The sequence below is a fragment of the Melospiza georgiana genome, chromosome 2 (assembly GCF_028018845.1).
Source record: "Melospiza georgiana isolate bMelGeo1 chromosome 2, bMelGeo1.pri, whole genome shotgun sequence".
In the NCBI taxonomy this organism is placed as follows: Eukaryota; Metazoa; Chordata; class Aves; order Passeriformes; family Passerellidae; genus Melospiza; species Melospiza georgiana.
Window position 1 is genome coordinate 114,588,478 of NC_080431.1, and position 25,379 is coordinate 114,613,856.

At 38.4% G+C, this 25,379-nt stretch overlaps 1 protein-coding gene across 1 annotated transcript in view; it reads right to left on the reverse strand.

The window, feature by feature from the left end:
- Positions 1–2,153: 2,153 nt before the first annotated feature.
- TRAPPC10 (trafficking protein particle complex subunit 10) overlaps positions 2,154–25,379 on the reverse strand; it is a 38,650-nt gene continuing 15,424 nt past the window's right edge. Inside the window, exons 8-23 of the mRNA XM_058018531.1 lie at positions 23,037–23,183; positions 21,491–21,605; positions 20,912–20,988; positions 18,964–19,055; positions 17,706–17,846; positions 16,703–16,815; positions 15,132–15,646; positions 12,574–12,715; positions 11,188–11,346; positions 9,318–9,547; positions 8,416–8,516; positions 7,941–8,067; positions 7,071–7,241; positions 5,543–5,720; positions 4,961–5,155; positions 2,154–4,187 (exon numbers count right to left, since the gene is read on the reverse strand). Coding sequence (XP_057874514.1) covers positions 3,949–4,187; positions 4,961–5,155; positions 5,543–5,720; positions 7,071–7,241; positions 7,941–8,067; positions 8,416–8,516; positions 9,318–9,547; positions 11,188–11,346; positions 12,574–12,715; positions 15,132–15,646; positions 16,703–16,815; positions 17,706–17,846; positions 18,964–19,055; positions 20,912–20,988; positions 21,491–21,605; positions 23,037–23,183 — 2,742 coding nt within the window. The 3' untranslated portion in view covers positions 2,154–3,948. The remainder of the gene's footprint in view (positions 4,188–4,960; positions 5,156–5,542; positions 5,721–7,070; positions 7,242–7,940; positions 8,068–8,415; positions 8,517–9,317; positions 9,548–11,187; positions 11,347–12,573; positions 12,716–15,131; positions 15,647–16,702; positions 16,816–17,705; positions 17,847–18,963; positions 19,056–20,911; positions 20,989–21,490; positions 21,606–23,036; positions 23,184–25,379) is intronic.

The window sequence follows — 25,379 nt, forward strand, 5'->3', positions numbered from 1 at the left end:
CTGGTTCTCTTTAGTAAATATATCACAGTATTTATACTTTTTAGTACAAATGCCTTGGAGTGGCTGTGAGAGCTGGGCCTGTTTATTCTGGAGAAGAGAGGGCTGAGAGAGCTTATCAATCCATATCAGTATACCCAAGGGGGTGTCAGAGGATGTTGCCAGGCTCTTTTCAGTGGTGGCCAGCATCAGAATAAGGAGCACTGGCTGTAAAATAAAACACAAGGAGTTTCAACTCAACATGAGGAAGAATTTATATTATTTATATTTATATTATTTATATTTATGGTGGCGGAGCTCGGGAACAGCTGCCCAGGGAGGACACAGAGTTCCCTCTCTGGAGACATTGCAGACCCATCTGGTTGTGCCCTGTGTCACCGCTCCGGGTGACCCTGCCTTGGCAAGGGGTTGGACTGGGTGATCTCCAGAGGTCACTCCAACCCTGACTATTCTGAGATTCTGTAATTAGAGTGGAACAACGCTGAATGCCCAGTGCATAGATGTGAGAGGTTTATTTTAAAGCAGTTTTGTTGCATTGGAGAGGATGTTGGTGGCCAGTTTGATTATTTTCAATAAAACTGTAAAAGAGAGAAAGAGAGAAAGAAAGAAAGAAAGAGAGAAAGAAAGAAAGAAAGAGAGAAAGAAAGAGAGAGAAGAAAGAAAGAGAGAAAGAAAAGAGAGAGAAAGAGAAGAAGAGAGAAAGAGAGAAAGAGAGAAAGAGAGAGAGAGAGAAAGAGAGAGAGAAAGAGAGAAGAGAGAAGAGAAAGAGAGAAAAGAGAGAAAGAGAGAAAGAGAGAAAGAGAGAAAGAGAGAAGAGAGAAAGAGAGAAAGAAAGAAAGAAAGAAAGAAAGAAAGAAAGAAAGAAGAAAGAAAAGAAAGAAAGAAAGAAAGAAAGAAAAGAAAGAAAGAAAGAAAGAAAGAAGAGAATGTGGTAAGAGTAGAAAGTGGAAACAACACCACCCATGGATCCAGTGATGAGACTTGGGGGTTGGAATTTTGATATCCCTTGGTCAGAGAGATGGTCACAGTCTTGAACCTTTGGGATGGGGGCCCACAGAACACAAAGTTCCTCGGGTTATGTACAGTCAGATTTTAGCACTGGAACATCAGATTCCTCCCCAGAAAGGGAATTCTTTATGTCTGACACAAGACTGGGGCACGCAGCACCTGCTGAGGGAGAGCTCCAGAAGGTGTCAGGGGCTGCTTTGGGGTCCCTGGTGGTCTCAGTCCCCCTCTCTTGGTCTTGCCTGCTCCTTGACCCCACTTCTGCACCCACATTGGGGCTTGTGTGGCCACCGTGGACCTGAACAGCAAAACTGGCACCAGAAAAATGCTGCCCTGCCTTGGTATTTCCCATTTGAATGGTTACTGGTGTTTGAGGCTTAGCAATCCATTTAACCCTTACTGTCTGTGCTCCTTCAGCTGGGTCCTTGGATCACTCACAGGTGTTAGTTTAGCAAAATGTGAAATATGTCAAAATTACCTTAAGTCAGGATGTTCTTTGATGGTTGATCTTTGTATACTTCCAAGCCTAATCAGCAAGGAAGGAGAATTAATTGCTGGTACAGAGAGCAGTGTCCCTTAGTTATGGATATCCTAATGAGCTAATGAGCTCATTATAACTAATGAGGTTTAAGGATGCAGTAAATCAAAATATGAATGTATGTCTTATGTATATGTTGCTAACTTGGCAAAAGACTGTAAGTGATATAATAATAATAAAAATAATAATAATGTAAACAACTTATTATTATTATTATTATTCTAAAAGTCAGACCTACAGAGCAAAAAGACCCTGCCCAGGTGAAGACCCTTCCCTGGAGGATGCACAGAAATCAGCTGGGATTACACAATTTGTGTGAAAATTATTAACCACTCATAATAGAGGGGCTGTACCTTGGAGGTTGCCAACACTGAATTTCAGTGTATAAATAACAGCAGGAAAAGTCTGGAGGGGTGTGCTGGATTTGTGGAATACTGTGGAGGCTCCAGGTTTGTGCAACTCTGAAATAAATAAATACTCAATGTCTCTCTCGATTGTGCAATTGCACACCAGGTAATAAATCTGATTTTTTCAGACAAAAGCAGTTTTGGTTAAAACAGATGAAGCAATCACTCCTCCAGACCAAACAGAACTCACAGAGCAGAGAAAGTGATTTCTTTTTAAAACATGTATATTTAGAACTGTAACGCTTACAATTTCATTAAACAATCTTAGTACAATGTGTTTGATCTAACAGTATATTACAGAACAATGTGAAAAATGATTTAATAGCAAACCATGAAAATGGAATTAATAATACCTGCAGTGTCAAAGTCACTAACTTGTTACCTTTTCCAGTCAGAGAATCCCAGCAGTCATTCACACTAAATGATGCTTTGGGTTTTATCCAGAATAAAATGGTATGATTTCCACAGAGAAAGGGCATTCCTTCACAGAAAGAAGATGCATAATAAGAACATTTTCAGCTAGCAGGTCTACTTTATACATCTAATTAGAATTTTTAAATAAAAAATAAAATTAAAGTAAAATGTTTACACCAGTGCAGGGTGCCTATTCATTTTTCAACTTATTTGTGATTCTTTTTGCAAAGAGGGTTTGTTTTTTATTTCCCCTTTGTAATTTAGCAGAAGAAAAGAAAATAATGAGTCTGTCTAATGAGCAGCTCCTCACTTCAGTTTTGCTGACAAGTGTTTGCCATGGGACTGTTTCCTCTGTGGAGTCTGTTGACAACGCACCATTATAGATCTGCAAGTAGAAAAGGTCATTCTCACATTAAATGCACAAGTTTCAATATCAGAAGCAGGACATCAGAAGAAGTTGTAATTTTTCCAGTCACAGGTGAATTTGCAACATTCACAAAAATTACACTTTTTTTTTTTTTACATTTTTTGTATTTACATTTCAGATATAAATAATGAAATTCTTTAAGTTACATGTTTTAACTTTGCTTCACGATTATTCTACATCTGCAAGCTTTCCTGTATCAAACCAACCTCCTTCTTTCATCATGAATGCACAAGTCTGGCCTCTAATCAGTAATAATTACACTAAGCCTTTATGATGAAAGGTTGACTGTTCAAGTATCACATCATAGTGAAATTTTTGCCCCAACTTCAAAATTGGGGCAGCAAACCAAGCCACTTGGAAATGGTAATAAAAGAAATTAATCTGGGAACTCAATAAGCCAAATAATTTATTATTAAATCCTATCAATATCTTTCTTTGGTAAGAAATATGCAAGAGGATAACCCAAAGCCCACCCAAAAAAAAAAATCATATATGTGACATCACAGTGTCTACTCTGTGAAGGAGAAAGCCTCAGAAAATTAAGGAATTTTGTTCAGTTAAGATTGTTTATAGCAGTAGCTCTTCCATGCATCTAAGTATGCAAATGATGGAAGTTTAATATAAAATTGCAATGGCAGGAATTAACAATGATCAAACAAACAAAATAAAAGCAAACCAGAAAAGCAACTGTTACACCAGTGAATGTGTTGTTGTATGCTCTGTTATGTTTCTGGCACATGTGTGGAAAAGCCTGTAAATTATTACATAAAAATTCAAGATTTGGATAATTACATCATCCAACTCTACATTCTAAAATACGTAGGAAGCATGAAACAAATCTCTCAGCTGCCCAACAAAAATAAAGAAGTGGTCCAAAGATTTGGATTTTTTTTGCTTTTTGTTGCCCTGTGTTGGTTGTTGTGATGCAGGGATGTGACTGCAGGAAGAAAACCCAACAGCTGACACGAAACATACTAAAGTGGCAATATAAACTAGCTGACACAAGGCTCACTGTACATTGAAATTGATACAATTGTCTGCTGCTTCCACGGCCAGTACACGCCTGGAGTGAATGTTGCAACGAGGACTGAGCAGGTCATTATCCCATAAAGTGCTTTCAGATCCAGTTCCTAAGGGGTTCCTGGTGTCACTCCGAGCTGTCACGTGACGTTCACCTCCAGAACGTGGTCGTCCTTGCTGGGAATGACCAGGATTTGCATCCCTGTGCTGCTGTTGAAGACCTGGCCCGGGGAGAAGGGCTGGAGCCGGGGCATGGGCAGCCCCTTGTGCTCCCCGCTGGCTGTGGAGTGCAGGCTGCCCCTGCTCCTGATGCTGCTGCTGTCAGCCTGCTCGTCCACATTCTTGTCCACAGACAGGTTATCGTTTTCAATCCAGCTATCTGTTTGAAAACAAAAGGAAAAATAGGGTTTTATTCTACCAATTAAGTCTAAAAGGTCATTTCAGAGCTCTGACAGTCAGCTTAACACATGTTCAGAGTTATTGATCATCTCTGCTGAGGTAACAGTCTGTGCACACTTTTGGCCAGCTCCAGATGTAACAGAGTGAATTATACTGGTTTAGAATTTCAATATTCAAGATTTCAATGGCATGACCTCCCACAAGCTAGAAGGATGCACACTGACTGCTCCATTGACAAAAAGTTATGTTGCTTCTATGAGTGAATTTTCACTCAGTACAGATAAATACTCTACATGGCTGTGGTAATTTCAACTCTGCATCTAACTGAATGGCTCACATTTTCAGCAGTTCTTTTATTTCACATTCAATCCCTTGAAAACAGGGAAAAAATCTCAAAGCTAATGAAGACACACACAATTTAGAGAAAATGTAACTGCAGGATTAGAGGGTTATGAAATAGTTTTCACTTGATTATAAATCCAGTGACAACTGATTTGCATACTAATCTATAAAGGAAACATAAGAGAACAATGCATTTATTTTTAGTCCTCAGAGATTTAGGTGGCAACCCAAATCCAAAGTTCCCATTAGAGCAAGTTTCAATTTAGGACTGTGTGAAGGTAGCAAAGACACCTGTGAGTATCTGGTCCATATATTGTCAGTATATTTCTTGTTTTCCTTTTCTCTTTACACAAGAACACAGGAAAAGCAGAGTGATTTCTGTAAGTAGCCACGTGGTCAAAATGGCCTTACCAGCATCAAGCTGCATGGAGTGAGCAGAATGGTGAGGGAGGTATTTAAACAATCTGACATCAGGGAAAGGCAGATGCCCAGCAAACAGTGGCATCACTTCCATGTGCACTTTGTGAGTTGCTCGAGGTGCTACAGGCATAGAAATCACTCCAGAGCTTTTTCCACAGACTGCCCAGTTACTGCTGTTGTCAACAACTGCAAGAATAAAGAGAAAACACTATAAAGTTCTTCTGTGAAAATGGAGAAGCCCCAGGATAGTTTTAGAGCACTTTGAAAATCTGCATTTTAGCAACATCTAAAAGCCCACCAGCTTTTATGTGTAAGAAAACAGCCCTACACAGAGAGGACCATGGTTGGGCCTCAAGCATGTATCCATCCAGTCTGAAGAACATTTCTACTCCACTGGAAGGCAGATTAATGAGGGCAAAATAAAATATTCCCAGTCTTGCAAAATGAAAACTGCTTTACTAAGCAGCTGTATCCACAATAAAGGAATTTATGCCACAGCAAGTCTGGCAAATGCCACTGTCAAGAAAAAATTAGGGGGAAATTTATTAAAATGCTTAAGAAAAATAGTCTTACCTTCATACATAAGTTTTGTTGTGCAATATCCATCTGATTCTGTTAATGCTTCATCTCTGTCAACCTCAGAGAGCTCAACAAGCCGGGTGATGGACACCTCTAAGGAGCAGAGTGAGCCTGTTTTACAGTACTCTGCATCCAGGGGTGGGAAGATTTCAGTTTTCACATGGTACAATGTCTGTCAGGAAGAAAACAGTGCTGTTATCACGGAAAAAGGGCTTTTATTTGTGTTTAAATTGAACTGGACAATGGGTACAGTACCAACTTTACACATAACAGACACATCCTGTTAAATCTTCTTAATGCAAGAATCACTTATAAGTAATGTTCACTTCATTGTCTTGCTCAGTTTGATAAAATCATAGAACATGGAATCCTGGAATGCTGTGCAGTAGTAGGGACCTTAAAGATCATCTGGGTCCAACCCATCTGCCATGGGCAGGGACATCTTCCAGTAGAACAAATCAAACTTGATTCAACCTATTTTTGATACCAGCAGTGAAAATATCATTTTTTCCTTCACTTCTGTACTTTAACACAGCCTTTCAATGCTCCTAAATGGACACCAATCTTACTATTTAAACAAATTTTATCAGTTTCTTAGTTCCTCCCTTTACAGACACATCACTCAGATTCTGAGTAATACAGAACTACTTCATCCCTCCTCCTGTCATAGTCCCTGGAATAACAGTGCCCACATTAAAGAACTGATTCTTAATTCCTACAAAATTAAATTTCTACCAGAAAACCCCCACTGTTTCACACAGGAAGTTGTCTTTAAAAACTCCAGAAAGATGCTTGTTCCATGGCACTAGGCAAACAAACACCTGAAATGTTGCTCAATGCCAGTTTGCAACAAGCAGGTAGAAACAATGAAAACAGACAGAAGGATTTAAAAAACAAGAGTCTTCTCATGATGCTGCTTTTTACCCAAGCATCACAAAGGGGAACACTGAGTTTGGAAATGAGATTAAATAATGTTAATAAAACTTCCTATTAAAGGAATTCTACCTAGCCTATGAGCTTCCTGGCTGATCAAAGGAATAAAATGTTTGTCCATAAAGGGGAAGAAGAATATTTCAGATAATGGCCTAGAAAACCCTAAATATTTCATTAGAGGAGCTCATCTCAAGCACTGTAAAAAACTACTCAGATGCTTTCAATAGCAAAGATATTTTGGAAATTGCAATTTGCTTCGGAGAGCACAATCTTAAGCCAGCAGGGAAAAAGCAGCTCAGTAAGCTGCAGACATCTCCATGGCACCAACCCAGGAAGGTGAGAACAGTAAAAAATGGAACACATTTAAGCACAAGTGTTACAGCTCTACCACATATCTGTGGCAAGGATGTGATTTCACCGTATCACAGCTCTGTCACTCAGAAACTGACTTTCCAATGATTCTAAGTAGGTATCAACCTCATGATATAAACCAATTTCTTCTAATATATTTCTTGATTTTTCCTTTTCACTTCTTAGGAAACCATACTCAGTTCAGATATGCTACCCTATAACTTAGGGGAGTACTTACAAAAAAATTTTCCACTTGGAATTCGTAAGTGAACGGCTTCAAGATAAGAGACTGTTCTTCAGAGGTAGCTGGACAAAAGCTGACTGAAAACAGGCACTGCAAGGAGAGAGGAAGCTCTTTTGTCCACTTCAATTCCCATACAAAGAATATTGATTGCTTACTGTACACCACCTGAAAGAGAATGTTTAGAGTGTTAGCTGCTTCCTTCCTCTGAGAAAGGAGAGGAAATTGCACACATGAATATGTTTGTCTGTTCTGGCATTGGTACAGTTTACAGAAACAAACTCAATAAATCATTAGGGAAATATGGAACAAAATTACTAACAGTGAATCTTTTTCACAATGCACATATTTTTAAAAGGAAGCACCCATTTCACTGTCAGAATCAAATGTTTCAAGAGGAAACACTTCACATTCAGTGAAGTTCAATTTCATATTTTGAAATATTTTAATCAAAAGTCAAATTTAATTGATTTATTAATATGTTCTTACACACTTTTTCTAGGCACCAAGACTGAACAATTTAATATGTTCAGACAAGGCTGAAAGAAACTTCAAGGTTGCCCAGGGAACTTGTGGATACCCCATCCCTGGAAGTGCTCAAGGCCAGGTTGGATGGGGCTCTGAGCATCCTGGTCTAGTGGAATGTGTCCCTGCCTAGGGCAGGGGATTGAAACTTGCTCATCTTCAAATCCACTTCCAACCCAAACCATTCTATAATTCTGTGGTAAGAAACTGTTCTGCAACTGAACTGGTTTACAGCTGTATTTAATTGGAAAACTGTCTCTAGCTGATTTTTTTTCCTAAAACCCAATGACAAACTGCAACCATATGATGAATAAATTGAATAAACCAGCAAGTGAATTTTACCTGTTGAGATGCAGGGTTGAGAGGTACCAGCTGCAAATCTGTACACTCAGCAGAATTTTTTAGGCTGTAGTCTGAAAGCTGGAAACAGAGTTCTGACAAATTCTGTACGCAGACTTGCACATATTTCCTGAAATATACAACACAGTTTTTTCAATAAAAACTGAGGAGTTACATTGGAAAAGTCCATGTCCATAAAACAAGGCTGCAAAACATCCTCTTTCACAATAAACAAAACCAAGCTACACACAAACAGGATAACTGGGCTCATCCTGTGGTCCTATTTCCAAAACCACAAATTTGTTTTATTGTCATGAAAGAACACGAAAGGAAATGCACAAGCTTCCACAGGGAAGATAGTGAAAGCCCAACTTATATATTTTTTAAAAAAACTGCTATAAATATGAGTTATGAAACCTCACACAGCTCCATACTTTGTAAGAAGAAAGAAACAATAAATAAATAATGAGTACATTACCGTTTGCCAGCTGACAGCAAGGAATGCTTGGCATTGAAGGGTATGCAGAATGTTAATGCAATAATAGTGGAGTAAATTGACCAAGGACAATCAATGGTCACCTACAGGAAAAGAGGGAACACAGTTCTTATTTGCAATTGTCTTTGGCACAATGATTTTGCTTTTCTTCTACTTCTAAGTGAAACTTTTCTCATCAAGTGTCTATATCTAATGCATCCAGGAGGGGAAGAAATAAGCATTTTTTAAAAAATCAGTATGTAAAATCTAATCTGAAAAAAGAACAGATTTTTGTTTGCCTGTGAGTGGGATATGAAATCTCAAAGCAGCTTTTCCTCTAGGAACTGACATATCCAGTTCTAAAGACTATAAAAAAAGTGAAGAGGAATAGAAGAAAAAAAAGGACACCAATGGCATCTCTGACAACTTTATCCTAGTAAGGTCAGTATGAAATAAACTGCTGTAAGATCTATTATTTAAATGTCTTTGTAATAATTTAATATATTAACTACAAGCTCAAAATATTTTTAAAAATGCATTTAATGTATATTTGTTTTAATTTGAAGCAGCACACATGACTTCATCTTTCCCATGAATCAGAAGCTGGAATTAAAAGACCACCATGCTTCCTTTTGCAAAGACACAGGTACCCTCCATGCTTTATAAACTTTGTTAAAACTCTAAAAGTTAGATTACTAGCCAAGTTGACAATTTATTAACAACAGTGTGGATTTCTGTTTATATTTACAATTTCTTTACATCTTAACATTGTTTGATTTTTGTGTATATGTCTTTTAAAGGAAAATAAGTTCCAAACGAGTTCCCCCTCACAACTTCTATTTTATGAAGTGTTTACCTCTGCAATCAAATACATTTCATAATAAAAAAGTTAAACTACATCTTACTTTTTGATCAACAGTAGCCATGCAGTTGTCCTGTTTCTGCTTCTCTTTGTTTTTTCTGTGATTTTCTTTATTTGTAGTATTTTCCTTCTCCACAGCAGATTGTGTGGCTGATGGCAAATACATGACTTCTAGCTCAAATTCAATCACATGGTAAGCAGGGGCCACTGGCAAGCTGATGCTTGTGATCTTCTCAGAAGACTGAATCCTTAATGATGACTCTGAGATCTTTTCTATAGATGTGTAGAATGGGAAAAAAGGAAAATAATAGAAAAATATGTGGTGCCATAACCACTTCTCAGCAATATTTGCAAAAACAGCAATGAGAAACCATGTTAAAAAACTCCACAGTATCCTCTTCAAACCAGCTATAATCTGCACATGTTAAATATTTAACTTTGCAGGAGTAATGCTCTATCCTTCTTTAACTGCAGGAAGTTAACCACCACATTCCATGTAATAAAAGGCTCCTAATGTTCAGGAAAGAACTGAGAGGGCAATTTAACAACAAACTTCAAACCAGCAAAGAGCTACTTTAGCCCATCCTAAGACACTTACCAAGTTTCTACAAAGTGAAAGTGTTACAGGGCTTGCAAGGGTTTTTCAGGGTGAAGAGAGAGACAAGAATGTTGACTTCGTGTTCAGAAGGCTTAATTTATTATTTTATGATACATATTACATTATAACTATACTAAAAAGAAATAGAGAGAAAGTTCTCAGAAGCTAACTACTCTAAGAATAGAAAAGGAATCAATAACAAAGTTTTGTGTCTAGGCAGAAAGCAAGAAAAGCTCTGCCGTGAGTGGTCAGTAAATCCAAACATCTACAGAAGACCAATCACAGGTGCACCTGTTGCATTCCACAGCAGCAGATAACCATTGTTTACATTTTGTTGCTGAAGCCACAGCTTCTCAGAAAGGGGAAAAATCCTAAAGAAAGGATTTTACACAAAAGACGTCTGTGACATGAAAGCACCTTGTTAAGCCTCATCATTCCACTTCAAGCAACCTTGGACACACAAGCAGTTTCACATGCTGTCTGGATTTCATCAATGGAACTAAAATTGTCCAGTTGTGTTTCTCAAAACTCATACTACTACTTTGAGGGTGAAAATTTGAGACTGAAGTACTCAGTTGTAAATCCCTAAAATTGTTCTTAATAATGACTATTGACAAGCCGTGTCAGTGTTCTTAATACTGTAAGTATTAAGCTTCAGTATTGGAATAAGGCTCCCAGTATTACCAGTTAGATTGTGCCTGGGCCAGTCTGACCCTCGCTGCTGGGCCAAAGGCAGCAACTGCGGTGTGTCACCGCAGAGATACCTCGGCTTGCTGGTGGTTGCAGCTGGGCACTGAACAAGTCCAGGCTTGTTAGGAACCCCGTTTACCTCAGGAGGAGAGCTTCAGGCGATGGTGAAGAGAAAAAGGAGAGGATTCTGCTGGAGGGTTTAATGTCCAGAGGTTTATTCCATGGTTACAGAGGTCTGAACGTGAGCAACTGCTCCCACAGAATTTGACCGCATAGTCTGATCACCTTTTTAAGCTCAGGGACAGGGGCAGGGGAGGTACAGGTGAGCCACCAACCAGGTGAGAGGGGCAGGGTCTCAGGGGAAGATGACACCCAGACAGGCCAATGACCCCTGGGCATAGGGGCATCCTTTGAACTTGACCAACCACACGACGCCTTGCTGGGATGTTCAGCCTGATTGACAGGACTCACTCAGCATGGGGGCAAGGGAGAAGGGAGAGAGGCATAGGCACACCTGGGGAAATGACCTGGAAGTCCAAAATGGGACATTACAGCACACCACAACACTTCAGGATGCCTGAACTTCTGAGCCTTTTAAAGAGGATTGTTTCCAGTTCCTGCTTACCCCTGGTGTTGGAGTAGATGACAGCCTTGCTCTCGGGGTGGTACAGGATGGGCATGGCATCGGCGTTGCTCAGCTGCAGAGTGTCCCCGCTCTTCATGCTGTAGTGACCAGTGGTCACTGTGAACTTCACCTTCTGGGGAATGCCAGCCAAAAGGCTCTCTGCAGGACAGAGCAGCAATTGTTAACACATTCCAGCACGTGGTTACAATGCTCTAAGCCCTGTTAGCACACAGTTGGTCACACACTGGGGTAACTTACAAGTGTGGGGTTTTGCTGTTATGGGACACATTAAACCCAGCTCAGATACAACTTGTGGGAAAACCACATTTCAACCTGAGAGCCCAAACCCACTGCCTCTTGGATGGCTTGGATGAGCTCTCTAGACAGATTTCAGTGAAATACAATAACCCCAAAGAATTTACTAAGCTTTTAAAGTTCTCCAGGTTGCAGACAGCTGTGTATTTTCACACCTGTGATTCCAGTCACACCCACGTGTTGTATTTACATGATCAGCACAACAGGAATGCCAGTCTGCACACAGAATCACAGCTATCAGTTTCATAGGAGTCCTTAATTTGATTTATGCCCAATATGCCTGTCTTTCCTTAGCCACACACTGCAACCTGGAATGACAGCACAAAATTTGTATTAACTCCTCAGCTGCCACTCTCAGTAGGTTGAAAACAAATCACTATTAACTTTAATAAACACTGCAACAACTAGTGTTCAGCTGTCTCTGAAACCAATGGATGCACTCAGTGTTCATTTTTAATAAGTTTATATCCTCTCTAGTAGAGAATCCCATTTCTTACTTATTTCTTGTAAATATCAAAGGGACTCTAGCATTAAGTTTGGAGGAATTTCTTCACAGAAAGGGAGAATACACCTTGGAACAGGCTGCCCAGGGAGGTGGTCACTGTCCCTGGAGCTGTTTAAAGGGAAGACTGGATGTGGCACTCAGAGCCATGGTCTGGGTGACAAGGTGGTGTTTGGCCATAGGCTGGACTCAATCCCAGAGGTCTTTTCCAGCCTAACTGATCCGGTGATCACAACCAATAAGTAGCTCAGTCAATCACAAATGTAAATATTCATTTCTGGTCAGTGTGGCAGCTCAAATCACACCTGATATTTCAGTGACAATGCATGCTTGAATCAGGGTTCAAAAGTGACACTCTGTGTCCAGAGCCAAACACTGGAATCAGCTGTCCAAAATGGGCCATCACTGGCAGGACATGATGATGGGTAACTTGAAAAGCAAGGTTGGATTTCAGACTCACAAGGCAGAGTAAGGCAAACTGAGTAATACTGAAGCCATGAAACACTTTCTCTAGTCCCACAGGAGCACAAGAGGAATCAAAGCAGTTTCAGCACATCCACTGCACCTACCAGTCATGGGCTCCACTTTGAGCTGGGGCTCCTGGGAGTACACATCGTACTGCACGATGGGGTAGATGTGAAGAAGGACAAACTGCACCTTCCCCACTGAAGTGCACAGCTGCCTGAGCGTGTATGTCCCAGGTTCTTTGGCCTTGGAAGAAAAACATTTCAATTTTTTTTCTTAATTTTAAGAAAATACTCCTGGAACAAGCCCTCTGCTAAAGAGCAGCATGTTTCCATCTCATTTTTATCAGGTACTTTGGGTTTGTAAGTTAAAACTGCAGATTTCAGAAAGCTCAGTTTTCTGAGTAAATGACAAGATTTACACAAAGGAGCACCTTTTGCCCCACTAAGACAGAAGCTCTAGAGTGCTGTCTGATTCAAGAGAAAACATCATAATTAACCAGCACTAATAATCAGGATAACTAATGTAATAGTTTTTTGTCAATTTGTTACTTTGGGGTGTGTTTTGCCTTGTTTGTTGGTTGGTTCCCCCCCAAAGTGCAACATACATTAAAAAACATTTTTAAGTACCTAAAAAACACCTGTGCTTATTTGGCTAATTCATAAAAACAATTATAAAATCCCACAGGATTTATCTAAGGCACAGCATTCACTGCTATTGATTTCACACACTCCCCACCACACACCCGGAGTCAACATTTACAACAAAGTAACACATACATATTTAATTTCCAACTCTTCCCATACCCTGAGTAATGGGATTCTGGATGTTTCTCAATAAGATTAAAAACAAAAGCAAATCTGCAACACCTTATAGTATATTTATTCTTGATTCTATTTGCTCTTAGGGAATGGGAAATGTTTCTTTTTTTCATGTGCCACTTTCCAAGTGTAATACATAAATAACAATGCTGGGTAGAATTAAATAAGTCTACAAGTTATGGAGAAAAGCTGTACCAACTCAACAGCCAAATCTCATGCAGTTATTTGCATGGCAAATCCAAACTGAAATTCAGTATTATGCATTCTGACATTAAAGTCACTACATTTTAGCCCTAAAAAACCAGAAAAACATGAGTAAAGTAATACATAATATAAACATACTTTAAATCTTAGCATGGGATGGGAATATTGGTCTAAAGAATTTAGACAAAGCTTTCTGATCTCTTTTAAGGCTTGGAAAAATTTGGAAGATTGCTGTCAGCATAGATAATGTTAATCATCAGTGTAAGGTCTAGAGAAATGATCAAACTCCCTCTGGGTCACAGAAGCACAGTCATTAGTCTTCCTGCAGAAGTGGTGCAATTAAGCATTACTTTAAAAAAATCCAGAAAACAAATTGTCAGCAGTTTCTATCCCCTGGCCAGCTGTGTAATCCAATAGAAGTGACACATTGTGTTACTACAATGATAATGAATTTTTAGCAAATATTTTGTAAATACTGCAGCTCAAATCTAGAGAAGCTTTCATTGTTTTATCTAATAATACACTGTTAAAATTATAATGTGCTCAGATTTTCCCTTTAAGGACAGGTAAATCATGCCTTAAATAATTATATTGTGGGATTCACACTGAGCAGTCTTCCCATGCAAAGTTCTTTTCTTGCAAGGAAGGTTGGGAAAATAGCAAATTTATAAAAGTAATGCTGTCCATCCTCCAGTGGCCACCAGATTCACAGCAGAACCAGACAAATTCAAAGCAGATCTCTATCTAGCTTTTCATCCATCTCTTCTCCTAGTATTCCAAATTGCTTCCTGATCCCACTAACCCGAAATGCCAGGTCAGTGCAGTCCCTAACAGCTCTCTTCATCTGAAATCCACTTTTACAAACATGTGAATAATTTTTACAGAATATGGCATCTCCAGCCACCAAGGCCTCTGGTCCAAATCCCATTAACCTGTCCCAATCCTCTGAAAGGATGAGAAAGCTCAGAAATTAGGTCAGTAGGCAGTTCAAATGACTGCACTGCTACTCCACAGATGATAACTAGTAACTAATAAGTTAGTAATCTTAGATGATGACTAACAGGGACAATTTAAATTCTAAATCTTTTAAATTCAAATACTTGTAGGTGATCTCAACTTCTTGCAGGTAGGTTCACTACATCCCCCAAGTGAAAAAATTATTCTACCACCCTCTGTAGAGGAGAAAAGGCTGTCAACCAAATTTAACCACACAATCACTTACTGAATGGCTGGAAAAAGAATTCACATCAAAGCTTTTAGATGTTATTCTGAATAACCTCAACAGCACAGGCAGACTTCATGAGCAGTACATAATATTGTATATGAATTTATCAGCTCAATTTTTGGCAGCAATAGTCAAGATGTTTAAAATAGGTTTAGGAAGGTTGACTCAAATGATTTCAAGTAGAAGAGTCATCTGTATGTTTTAGCATAAACACAACAGCATCCTTTCAAGGGAAATGATGGTGGAGAACAGAAAGCTGCAAGGGGAATGGATGATCCAAGAGTGACAGGAAGCAATACCTGTATGTACAATAACAGGCACCACTCCCCATCCCCAGCACAAGCTCTTCCTCAGCCAGCATTTCCAGTTTCTGTATCACGAGTGCTACAACCAGCCAGCTACAAAAACATACCTGAATATTGAAGGTTATTTTATTGTCCCCTGGTTCCAGAGTCAAGTTGTTGCACTTCAGGACGTGAGCCCCATCCTCCAAAGTGAGCCCTGAGGGCACGTCCAGGGAGCTGCTGCTCTCCTGGCGCCGCAGCAGCATGTGCGCGTTCTTGCAGATGATTCCTGCCGTGTTCAACGAGTTATCTGAGGGGCTCCTCTCGTACATTTCAGCCAGCTCCAGGGCTGGCAGGCTGTTCCTGGACAAAGGCAAGCCTGTAATTTCACTAGGGAAGCTGATGACACCGTTGGAAGTTTTGTGCTTGGTGAGCCACTCGGCTGTTTTCCTGTAGCTGTTCTTCTCGATGCTGAAGTGAACGTGGATGGCGACCTGGTCCACCTGCACAGGGATGGGCATTTGGCTCAGCAAAGTCAACTCGATGGACAGCTTTCCACCCACGTGCACAACAGCATTTGGAGGGTCAAAATGCAGAGTTTTCAGCTGGGCAAAGGAGTGCATAGGCAATATAACCTTTTGACCTGCAAAGACAAAAGCAGGGATTTAATTATTCTCCAGCGTTGCTGGAGACGAGCAAAATTTTTCTCTTAAAAATTTAATCCCTAGAATTGAATGGATCAACAACTTTTCAACAACAATTATGTCTCAGCAAATCACTGCTTTTCAATTTTTTATCTTGCATGAGAGTTAAGAGACACTGAGATTTGTTTTACTTAGACTACAATTTCCATTTCCAGGCTATTAAAAACAACTGAATTAAGAAAGATTGTCCTAGCAGAAGTTGACATTTCACTAATACAGAACACAGTAGCATTAAGTGACCAGAGCTTGCACAAGTTTAAGAAACTAATAATCAGGCTTCCCAGAGCTTGTACAAGTTTAAGAAACTAATAATCAGGCTGGTGCCTTGAGCCAGCAGCTCTGCTGTGCAAGGGGGTTTCATTCTCTTTCCTACATTCCAAAAAACAACCCTAAGGCAGCACCTAAAATTAATTAAGAATCAAGTCTAAAGTAACATATTACTTATGGTACATCAAATCATTAAGAAAAAAATTCTGCATATTTCTTCATATAAAATATTTCTGCATATAAAATAAGTAGTGTTCAGATCTACAGGAAGTATTCCATATCAATTTGAATTATGATTAATATCTGATAAGAAGATATTACTGAAGCAGCATGAAGAATAAAGAGAGGAAACAGGATGGACAAAATAATAAACTGCAAGTGGATGGGCACAGATCTAACATCAAAATCCAGGATGTACCATCACTTGGATGCCAGCACTGAGAGACAAAGGTTAGGAATTGAGAAAACTCAACACACAGTAAATTATGGGCTGCTAAAGCAGAGAAACATAACTGAAGGAAAACAAAGACTTTGCAGTATTCAGGATGAAAACGTTAATTACCCATTCATCTTTGACTATTCTTATTAGAGTACATTTATAAATGTTTTGGAAAACACAAGTTCAGAAATTATACACAAAATAACAAACCCAATGAGAAAACACCTCCCCATCTACCTTTAGGGAACAACCAGACTGGAGCAGATGAAGTTTCAAGACCCAGACTCACCTTGGTTCTCTGCTTGCTGATTGGTAAAATCAAGTATTTCTTGGCAAAATCGTTTGCGTTCCTCTTCTGTTAAGTGATTATCACCAGCTAAAAGGCTGCTTGTTTGGAGATAACTACTGAAGTTAAGGAAACAGGAGATAGAAACCCACAACAATGACAAATTTGAAAACAAGACATTCAAGGACTGCTTTTCTGAGCTTTAGAGACAAGACCTGCTGCTATCATCTCTGCACTTTTCCACTAGAAAAGAAAAAATGGAAGATTTACCATCATCTGAGAGTACTGCAGAATCTCAGAACTTCTGTAGCAGACCTATTAAAATTTGATCCATAATTAACCAGGGCAATCTTGCCTCATCGAAAAAGATTCATGAGCATAGAAAATTCATTATTGGACAATAATCCATGCACTGTGCAAGTTAAAGACACAGTGTCTTGTATCCCACTGGCCAACATTTAGCACTAAATAATATTGAGTATTCTATTTTATTCCAATTTACCTGGCTGAGAATCTGCCAGCTGTTACAGCACCACTTACCATAACTAAGTCACAAGACATTCTTTAAAATTTTAAATGCTGGTGATATAAATGATCACTTGACTATTTAGCTAAGAATGCAATATTACTGGCTCAGATTCCTTATGAGCATTTGCACTGAAGCAGAAAAATTTAGGAGTGCTTAAAAGTGACGTGAGAATATTTTGAAAATATTGCAGCTCAAATCTAGAAAAGTTTTCATTGTTTTATCTAATAATAAATTTGCACGGGAGGCTGACATGTATAATGTATCCTGTTCTAAAAGAACACAATCCAATAAAAAATCAGCACAACAAAACAACCCCCAAAATACACTCTATGGTATCCAATAACTCAGGTGTCTCAGCTCAGACTCAGAATGTCTGGCAGTCTTTACTGTTAAATAAAAGTTAGAGATATGTCAGAAAAATAATCCCAAGCATCATTTTTCCTGTCTTCACTGTTCTGGCTCTGCCTTAGAGGATACTTTTCTATCTGGCCAAGCTGCTTCTGACACTCAGCCAGCTGCTTCCTCGTGTGTGTGACCAGCAGAGCCCAGCCCTCAGCAAGGTAGGTTTTCAGTGCTCCTTGAAGATACACCTCTGCCTTCTGGGGACCTTTCTTCCTCCTTGGAAAATGAGAAAATGAGCACAGAGCAATGTAAGAACCTTTGCAGCCAGGAAAACTCTCTGCATCTTTTCTCAAAGTGCTGATGGGGGAGGAACACTGCAAGTAAATGCAGGACAAAGTGCAGTGAACCATCATGATCTTGAATTTTCTGGTAACAGATCAACATATGGGCCTTCCTTATTGCAATTCACTTCAGCAAGTAGAAATGCAATTAATGTCATTATTCCATATGCAGATCTATCCCAAGTCAGGGCAAATGAGGTGAAGGAACCTCCCACAAATGAAACAAAAGCCACCCAAAGCTTCTGACAGTTAACTACAAATTTGCTTCCTCAAAAATTTTAAAGCAGAAGAATACTACAATGAAAATTTTATCACCACACAGCAGTTCCATGGCAGTCTTTAAACCTAACGTTACTTCCTCTGATAAAAATTTAAGTTGATTTGGGAGAAACTGCTGCAATGTGGAGATCAGACTGCTTAAGTGAATATCAGTGGGAGGCATGCCCCAACGTATTTTCAAAAAAAACCCCACTTATGACTCCCAAATTCTACTAAATAATAAGAAAAAAATGTCATTGAAAAATGCAGGAGGTCTTCTCAGTGGATTTCAAAAGCAGGGATAAAAACAATAAAAAAATTTGGAAATCAGGAATCAAATCACTGTTTCACAGGAGGAAAAAAAAACCAATCATTTTGCAATGATAACTTTAAATATGAATGGATTACTCTCCAAAGACATGTTTCCTGTTTTTTTTAGATAGATGCAGTTTAATATTTAGTTAAGGTAACAACTGCATTTACTACAGCCTGCTTACGAAAGAGGCCTCTGACTTGTTTCAAAGTTTACAGTTATCTTTCCCAGCCTTTTCTCCCCAGAAGAAGAAAGGATCAAGCCACAGAACACAGAACAGTTAAAAGTACAAAATCATGAGGCGAGAATTAAGGTTTGATAAAAGAGATTGCTAGTTTGTGGTTTTTTTCCTGAAATAGGGTTTGTTTACATTTAAAAATGCTTTTAAAAATTCCTGCTGAATTATAGCACATCTTCCTCAGGGATAATATTCAACCTTTTCAAAGGCAATACATTTAGGACATTTTAAAGAGACATTTACATATAAAACTCTGCCAAGTCCTTTCCCACAAGCTTAGCTGAGCGAATTCTTCCAATATTTGTGTACATTTCAATGGTGGCATGGGACAGATCCTGTAGAAAAGAAAAGAAACCATTATGAGCTTTATGTATTTTTGGCAGCTGTATGATTGTTTCACACAAACTCATAGCCAGAGACTAAGTTACTGCAACAAAATGCCCAGAATGAGTCACATTTGCCCTGAGCACAAAACACACAGCAGTTCGTAACAGGTCACCTTCACTGCCCCTGCAGCTGGTCATATCCCATATCTGAATGCTAACTTATAGTCAGAATAATTATTTTCACAAGATTGCCTTAAAGGAATTTTGTTTGCCTTCCCAAATTGAAGTTTATCCCTCATCTTTAGGCTTTAATCTCCAATGCAGCCACAGTTTCCAAGTGTCACCTTCCTCCCCTTGCCCTAAGCTTCAATAACAGCAGCAAACCTTTACCACAAAATTAGCAGTTACAACACACACACTGTGTTCAAACATCCAAATTCTTTCAAAAGTCCATAATAAACTCTGGCCAGATATGTAAAAATATAAAAAACACATCCCATCATGACAAGATAAAGGGGAATGGCTTCAAACTGAAAAGATTTTTTTTAGAAAAACGCAAATAAATTATCTTAGGTGTGTCAGTAAGTTTTAACTAATTCTTGTCCACTGAATACAGGACAAGATTAAATATAGTTACACATAAAATGTACATATTTACATGACAACAACACAGAAAACCAGCTTTTAGAGTGTATCTGATATCTGAATTTCCATTGCATAAAAGTGCAGTCATAAATACAAAGAGAAATGGCAATTCCTCTGGCAAACACTAAATTCTTAAATTTAGGAAGTTACTGCTGAGCTTAGCAGAGATCTTCAGGTGCAAGCTGGAAGTGAATAGGTAAGAGAAGCTGGCAACTCTCAAGATTTTAATTGTGATCCAGCCACACAACTAGTCCCATAAATAAATGAAGAATAAAAGTGAAACCAAATATCTTCAGACAAAATGTTTTGAGATTTTTTTCTTTTGATAAAACTTTGTAAAATTGAGTATCACATAGTTTCCATGTTTCAAAAAAAGTGTTCCAAAAGTGTTCCTCCAAGCTTTCTCCAGAAAACCTTATTGGCCATATGCAAATATGAGAAATTTTAAAGGGAAATTATTTAAGGAAAAAAAAACCCAAGCAAAACTGGTTGGAACCTAAAAAAAAAAAACAAAAACAAACCAACAAAAACTGTGAAACCAAGCCCTCAAAAAATCAAACATATTCTTGTGACAATCAGGAGTTTTTTGTTTTATTTAACAATCTTCTGTTTGAAAAACAAAACCAGCAAAATAAAAAAAAAAAAATCATTACAATGGCTCCTCAGATGGGGAGATGTCAGAAAATAAAGATATTAAAATCCTCATTGTGCATCAATCTATGCCAAGTACAAGCCTATTATCAGAGACGTCCCACAGTTTATATATTTTTTAAAAAAAAGTCAACAGTATAACTTTAATCATGTAAATACTCATTGCAAAATGCAAGCCCAAACCATTTAAAAGGAAGCTGAATTCATACATCAATATTTTTCTGGGAAAGAGTCAGTTAATTCTGAGTTTGGGATAACAGAACATGACAGCCATGACATTGGCTTTTTTAATATCTAAGTATACATACCCACAGATAATAACCTCCAGCTCATAACTGTAAATATTAAAGTTAATGCAAATATTTGAAACTTAGGGTTCCAACAGGGTCCCAGCTGTTAAACAAATCAACCTTGTGTTCAGTGTGCAAGAAACAACCTTTGATACCAAAACATGGAAATACAAATTTATGTTTTAAATGTATCTTCTCAGGTTTGAAAACTCTGGCCCTATTTAATCTACAGTGCAAACACACACAAAACTAATATAAATAACCAAGACTCATACTTACTAAGTAGTGTTTTTCAAAAGCTTCTACAGATGATAAGGCCTCTTTGAGTTTCTTGTAAGGGCTCTGTGATGCATTGGCTTTGGAAAAAAAGCAGGACAAGAGGTGTTACTTACAAACACACTCTGAGAGCAGCATCCCCCACATCCCTTCCCTGCTTTTTCTCCAGTAGGAAGTGGAGAGAAAACTAAAAACTAATATCACCTTGCAGCTCCAGGTGCAGGTTAGCTATCTGCACACAATCAAGGATGCTCCATTTCTTTTTTCAAAAATTTTATTTTAAATATTTGTCTGAAAGCATTAAGACCTTAACTCAAATCCAGTGCTGTTCAAGCCCAATCACCTAAATGCTGATAAGTGGAGCATTGATGGAAAAACTTAAACTTGCAACACTAAGGAGATGCAGTGGTGGTTTGAAATACTAAACAGGCATTAAAAGAACTTGCAAGAGATAAAGTTCTATCTATGTGTGTGTGTTTGTATTTGTAGGGATACTTAAAAATTTGAATTACTAAGGTATTTCTATGCTATGCATTCCAGGAAAGGGCAGCTGTGGAAGGAATTCCAGACTCCTGGCAGTACCTGTTTCAGGGCGTTCTGCTCCCAGCCCTGCCAACAGATCCACAGTCCTGTTAAGGTCTTCTGAATTGGGCCCCTTCTCTGACACAAGTCCACACAGGTAACCCAGAGATTTTAACTGTAAGAGAAGGCAGATGCTTGCTTTCAATAGGCTGTAAAATCAATATCAAACTCCTCTTGTTCTATTGCATTGTTCCATTTTCATTGCTTTCATATTATGCTCCTTATAGGATCTCAAAATTAACTCTTATTCTCAAAGTAACTTATTAAGGAATTAAATTGCAAAAAGGTTACTGACTCAAATATTGGAACATGTGCCTACACACACAGATCCCTACATGCACAACACCTAATCTGAATAAATCCTTCTGGTTTTCAACACAAACACAAACAAAGCTTGAGATGTTCAGCAGTTATGACCAAAGATTATTTCCAATAGCTGTGTCTGTATTTTTGAAAACTGCATCATCAAGAAAAGCAGGCAAGTCTGCAGTACAGTGATCAGGCATTTTGCAAATCCACCTGAAGTATTATATTTGGATGAAAACCTTCCTGAAAAAGAGATTAGCACAGCTAAGTGTTAACAGAGTTAACTACCATAAACCCCCTTCTAGACAGCAGCTGGTGGCTCAACACCCACAATATTGTCTTAAAGAAGCTCTTATCTATTGGCCATTTGGTTAATTTACTTAAGAAAACTCCATCAACTACAGAGGTAAGCCTGCAAAGGAATAAAGGTCTCAGCTTGTCACATAAAAATGGGTGGACATTATCCTTTTTCTTTCTTTTTTTTTTTTTTTTTTTTTTTTTTTTATTTATTTTAAACTCCACTTAATTTTGTCACTAGTTGCTAAATTTCTTCATTCGGTCAGTTCCACCTTACTGCTATTCATTATCCTAAAATTCTTCCCTTTACCCTTTGTGTTAGAAAAATGATGGAAGAAAAGAACATTTCCAGCTCATGTTGGTCTTTATCTTCCCTAGAAACTGTAAGGAGTATGGGAAGAATCTGATGCACCAATTGCCATTTTAAACATTTTTTGCTTCTTTTATTCTGATCTCCACCCCCCTCATTTTTTTTTAGCAATAACTCTTCAAGGTGAAATTTCATTTCCCTGCTTTTGTAATAAAACAAGGACCTCAAGGGCTCAATTAGAGGATTATTAAGTCTACTGAAACATGAGCAAACTATAATTAAAATAAAGAGCAAATATTCTACAGGCTATGCAAACAAAAGGATGAGTCTTCAAAAGATGTTGGTCTTCAAAAACATCCACAGATACCACAGTAGACTATTTCAATAGTTTCTGGAGTTTATCTTCTTTCTAAAATGTTTTTCAGCAGTGGAAAGCAGCAGCAAACTCAAACATCATCTCCTTCATAGGAACAGACTAAGTGGAATTTGAAACATGGATGTCTCATCTAGACTAGACTCAGGTATAGAGCCCAGTACTGAATTTCACAATCAAAAGGACAAAATCTGCTCCAGGGAAACAAATATTCTATTTCAACATTGTAATACCACTACCCCAACACATCATTCACTCACCTTCTCCGTGGCATAGCTCCACAGGCCAACTGTGTGGGAAACATTTGCATCTATTTGAGCCCTATCACAGCAGCCTTCTATTCTCTGTAAGACTTCCAAGCAACTCAAAAACACCCAGCAATCCAAAGCTCCAGGAGGAACTGAGACCTGGAGGTGAAGAGATAAAATTAACTGGGAAATAAACCATCATCAGATGAGAAAATACTTCAGCTGAAGTACTTTTCTTGATACAACACAGCAAAACCTCTTAGAAGAGTTTATTCTCAGAATACACAAAGAACAGCCCAACTCTTGCTGCCTCCTGAATAATTTATACATATTAGTTCATGAAACATATTAACTAGATCTGATACATTCATCAAGATGAAAGAGAAGGAAAGGAAGACTAATAGGTCTTGGAAAAATTCCAGAAGTCTGAACACTCAGCTTAAGGAAAATACAGTTAGGAAAAATTTCTAGAAATAGACTACTACTTTCCTAAGGAGACATCAGTTCTAACTGAGACTGAAATGAAAAGTGTAAAGAAGTGTTAAAACCTGGAGAAAACAAATTAGTCTCTAAGATTCCTTCACAAAAATAAGCTTATTCATTGAAGGACAAGACATCTGCCATGGACAATTAATTAAAAAATGGAGATGAAAACAAACAAAGGAACACAAAAAGAGAAAGATAGAGAAAGACAAGAGAGTCTGATACTAAAATATTTTCAAGAATTAAGATAAAGATGAGCATAACTGAAGACATGGAATACAGACACAATAATGGTGTTTCAAAATCCTGTTCATAACCCCTGCAAAAATGTTCCTTTTAGAAAGACTATAAAAGTCCTAAAACCCATAATAAACTAAGTGACTAATGGGATAGGAAAGTCCAAAGTATGAGCACAATGAACTTGAAGAAATAATAAATATCTGAATTCTTAAAGAATTTTCAGAAATACAAAGATCCTAAGAAGAGAGCAGTTTAGATTTCTGCTGTGTGTTCAGTGGTGTCAAGCCACATTAAGAGGTTTGCCTGCATTAAGAAAAAGGATCACAACAGGGATAAGCACAAGCTGTGCACATTAAAGTGTCACTGTCTCACAGCCAGAACACTGCATTCAGTTGGGATCACCACAGCAAGACTGGAACAGCAGAAATAAGAGACAGTGCAGAGGAAAACTCCAAACATTGAGGGCACAGCACAGACCTGGGGTGCAGCAAAAGGGGAACTGTAGGAAGTGCCTTCAGAGATCTAGAAGGCTACATTTTGGAAGTTAAAAAAAAAACTACAAAATACACACAAATAATACTATCTGTGGGAATTTCACATTAGTTTGAGAAAACATGAAGGTGTCAGCAAAGCATTTGAAGCAGATTTGCAGTTTTTAAATGCAGATGAACAGATGGAACTTACTACCACGATGTCAGACAGGCAAAAGTTAGCAGCTGCTGTTATAGTGGCACAGATAAAACTAACAGGGCACCCATGGGATAAGGACATGGGTAAGCCACAAAGTGACATTCAGAAATAATCTCTTTTTGTTACAGAGTATTAGCCTGCATAACAGCATAATAACCACTCTGCCTTATTTCCTTCAATACAACACTGCTATAGATTTAAATTATAGAGTTATAGTTCAACAGATCAGTAATAAATCCATGAAAGAAGCAGGCAAATAACTACCAGTTTAGAGAAAAACTTTCCAGGTGAAGACTAAAACACTTTAACTAAACAGATTTGGTTCCCACATGTGATGTCTCCAAATTTCTTCCCAAAGACCTCCTCATGATGACACAATCAGCTGCAGCACAACTGTTCTTACAGCATCATTTTGATAACTCCCAGCCAGCCCTTACTGAATGCAGGTCACCAACAGCTAAACTTGAGAGATCTCATTAGGTGATGATTGTATTTGCTGGGAACTGCCCTGACAAAGGCAGGAATGATGAATCTGACTCCATGCACTCAGAAGGCTAATTTATTACTTTATGATACTATATTATATCAAAGAATACTATACTAACTATACTAAAGAATACAGAAAGGATACTCACAGAAAGCTAAAAAGATAATAATGAAAACTCCTGACTCTTTCCAGAGTCCCAACACAGCTTGGCCCTAGTTGGCCAAAGAGTCAGAACAACTCACACAGAATCCAATGAAACAATCACCTGTGGGTAAACAATCTCCAAACACATTCCACATGAGCAAAACACAGGAGAAGCAAATAAGATAAGAATTGTTTTCCTTTTCTCTGAGGCTTCTCAGCTTCCCAGGAGAAAAATCCTGGGTGAAGGGATTTTTTCAGAGAATGCCACAGATCATCAGTGGTTGAAATAATTCACATAATGGAACAGATGA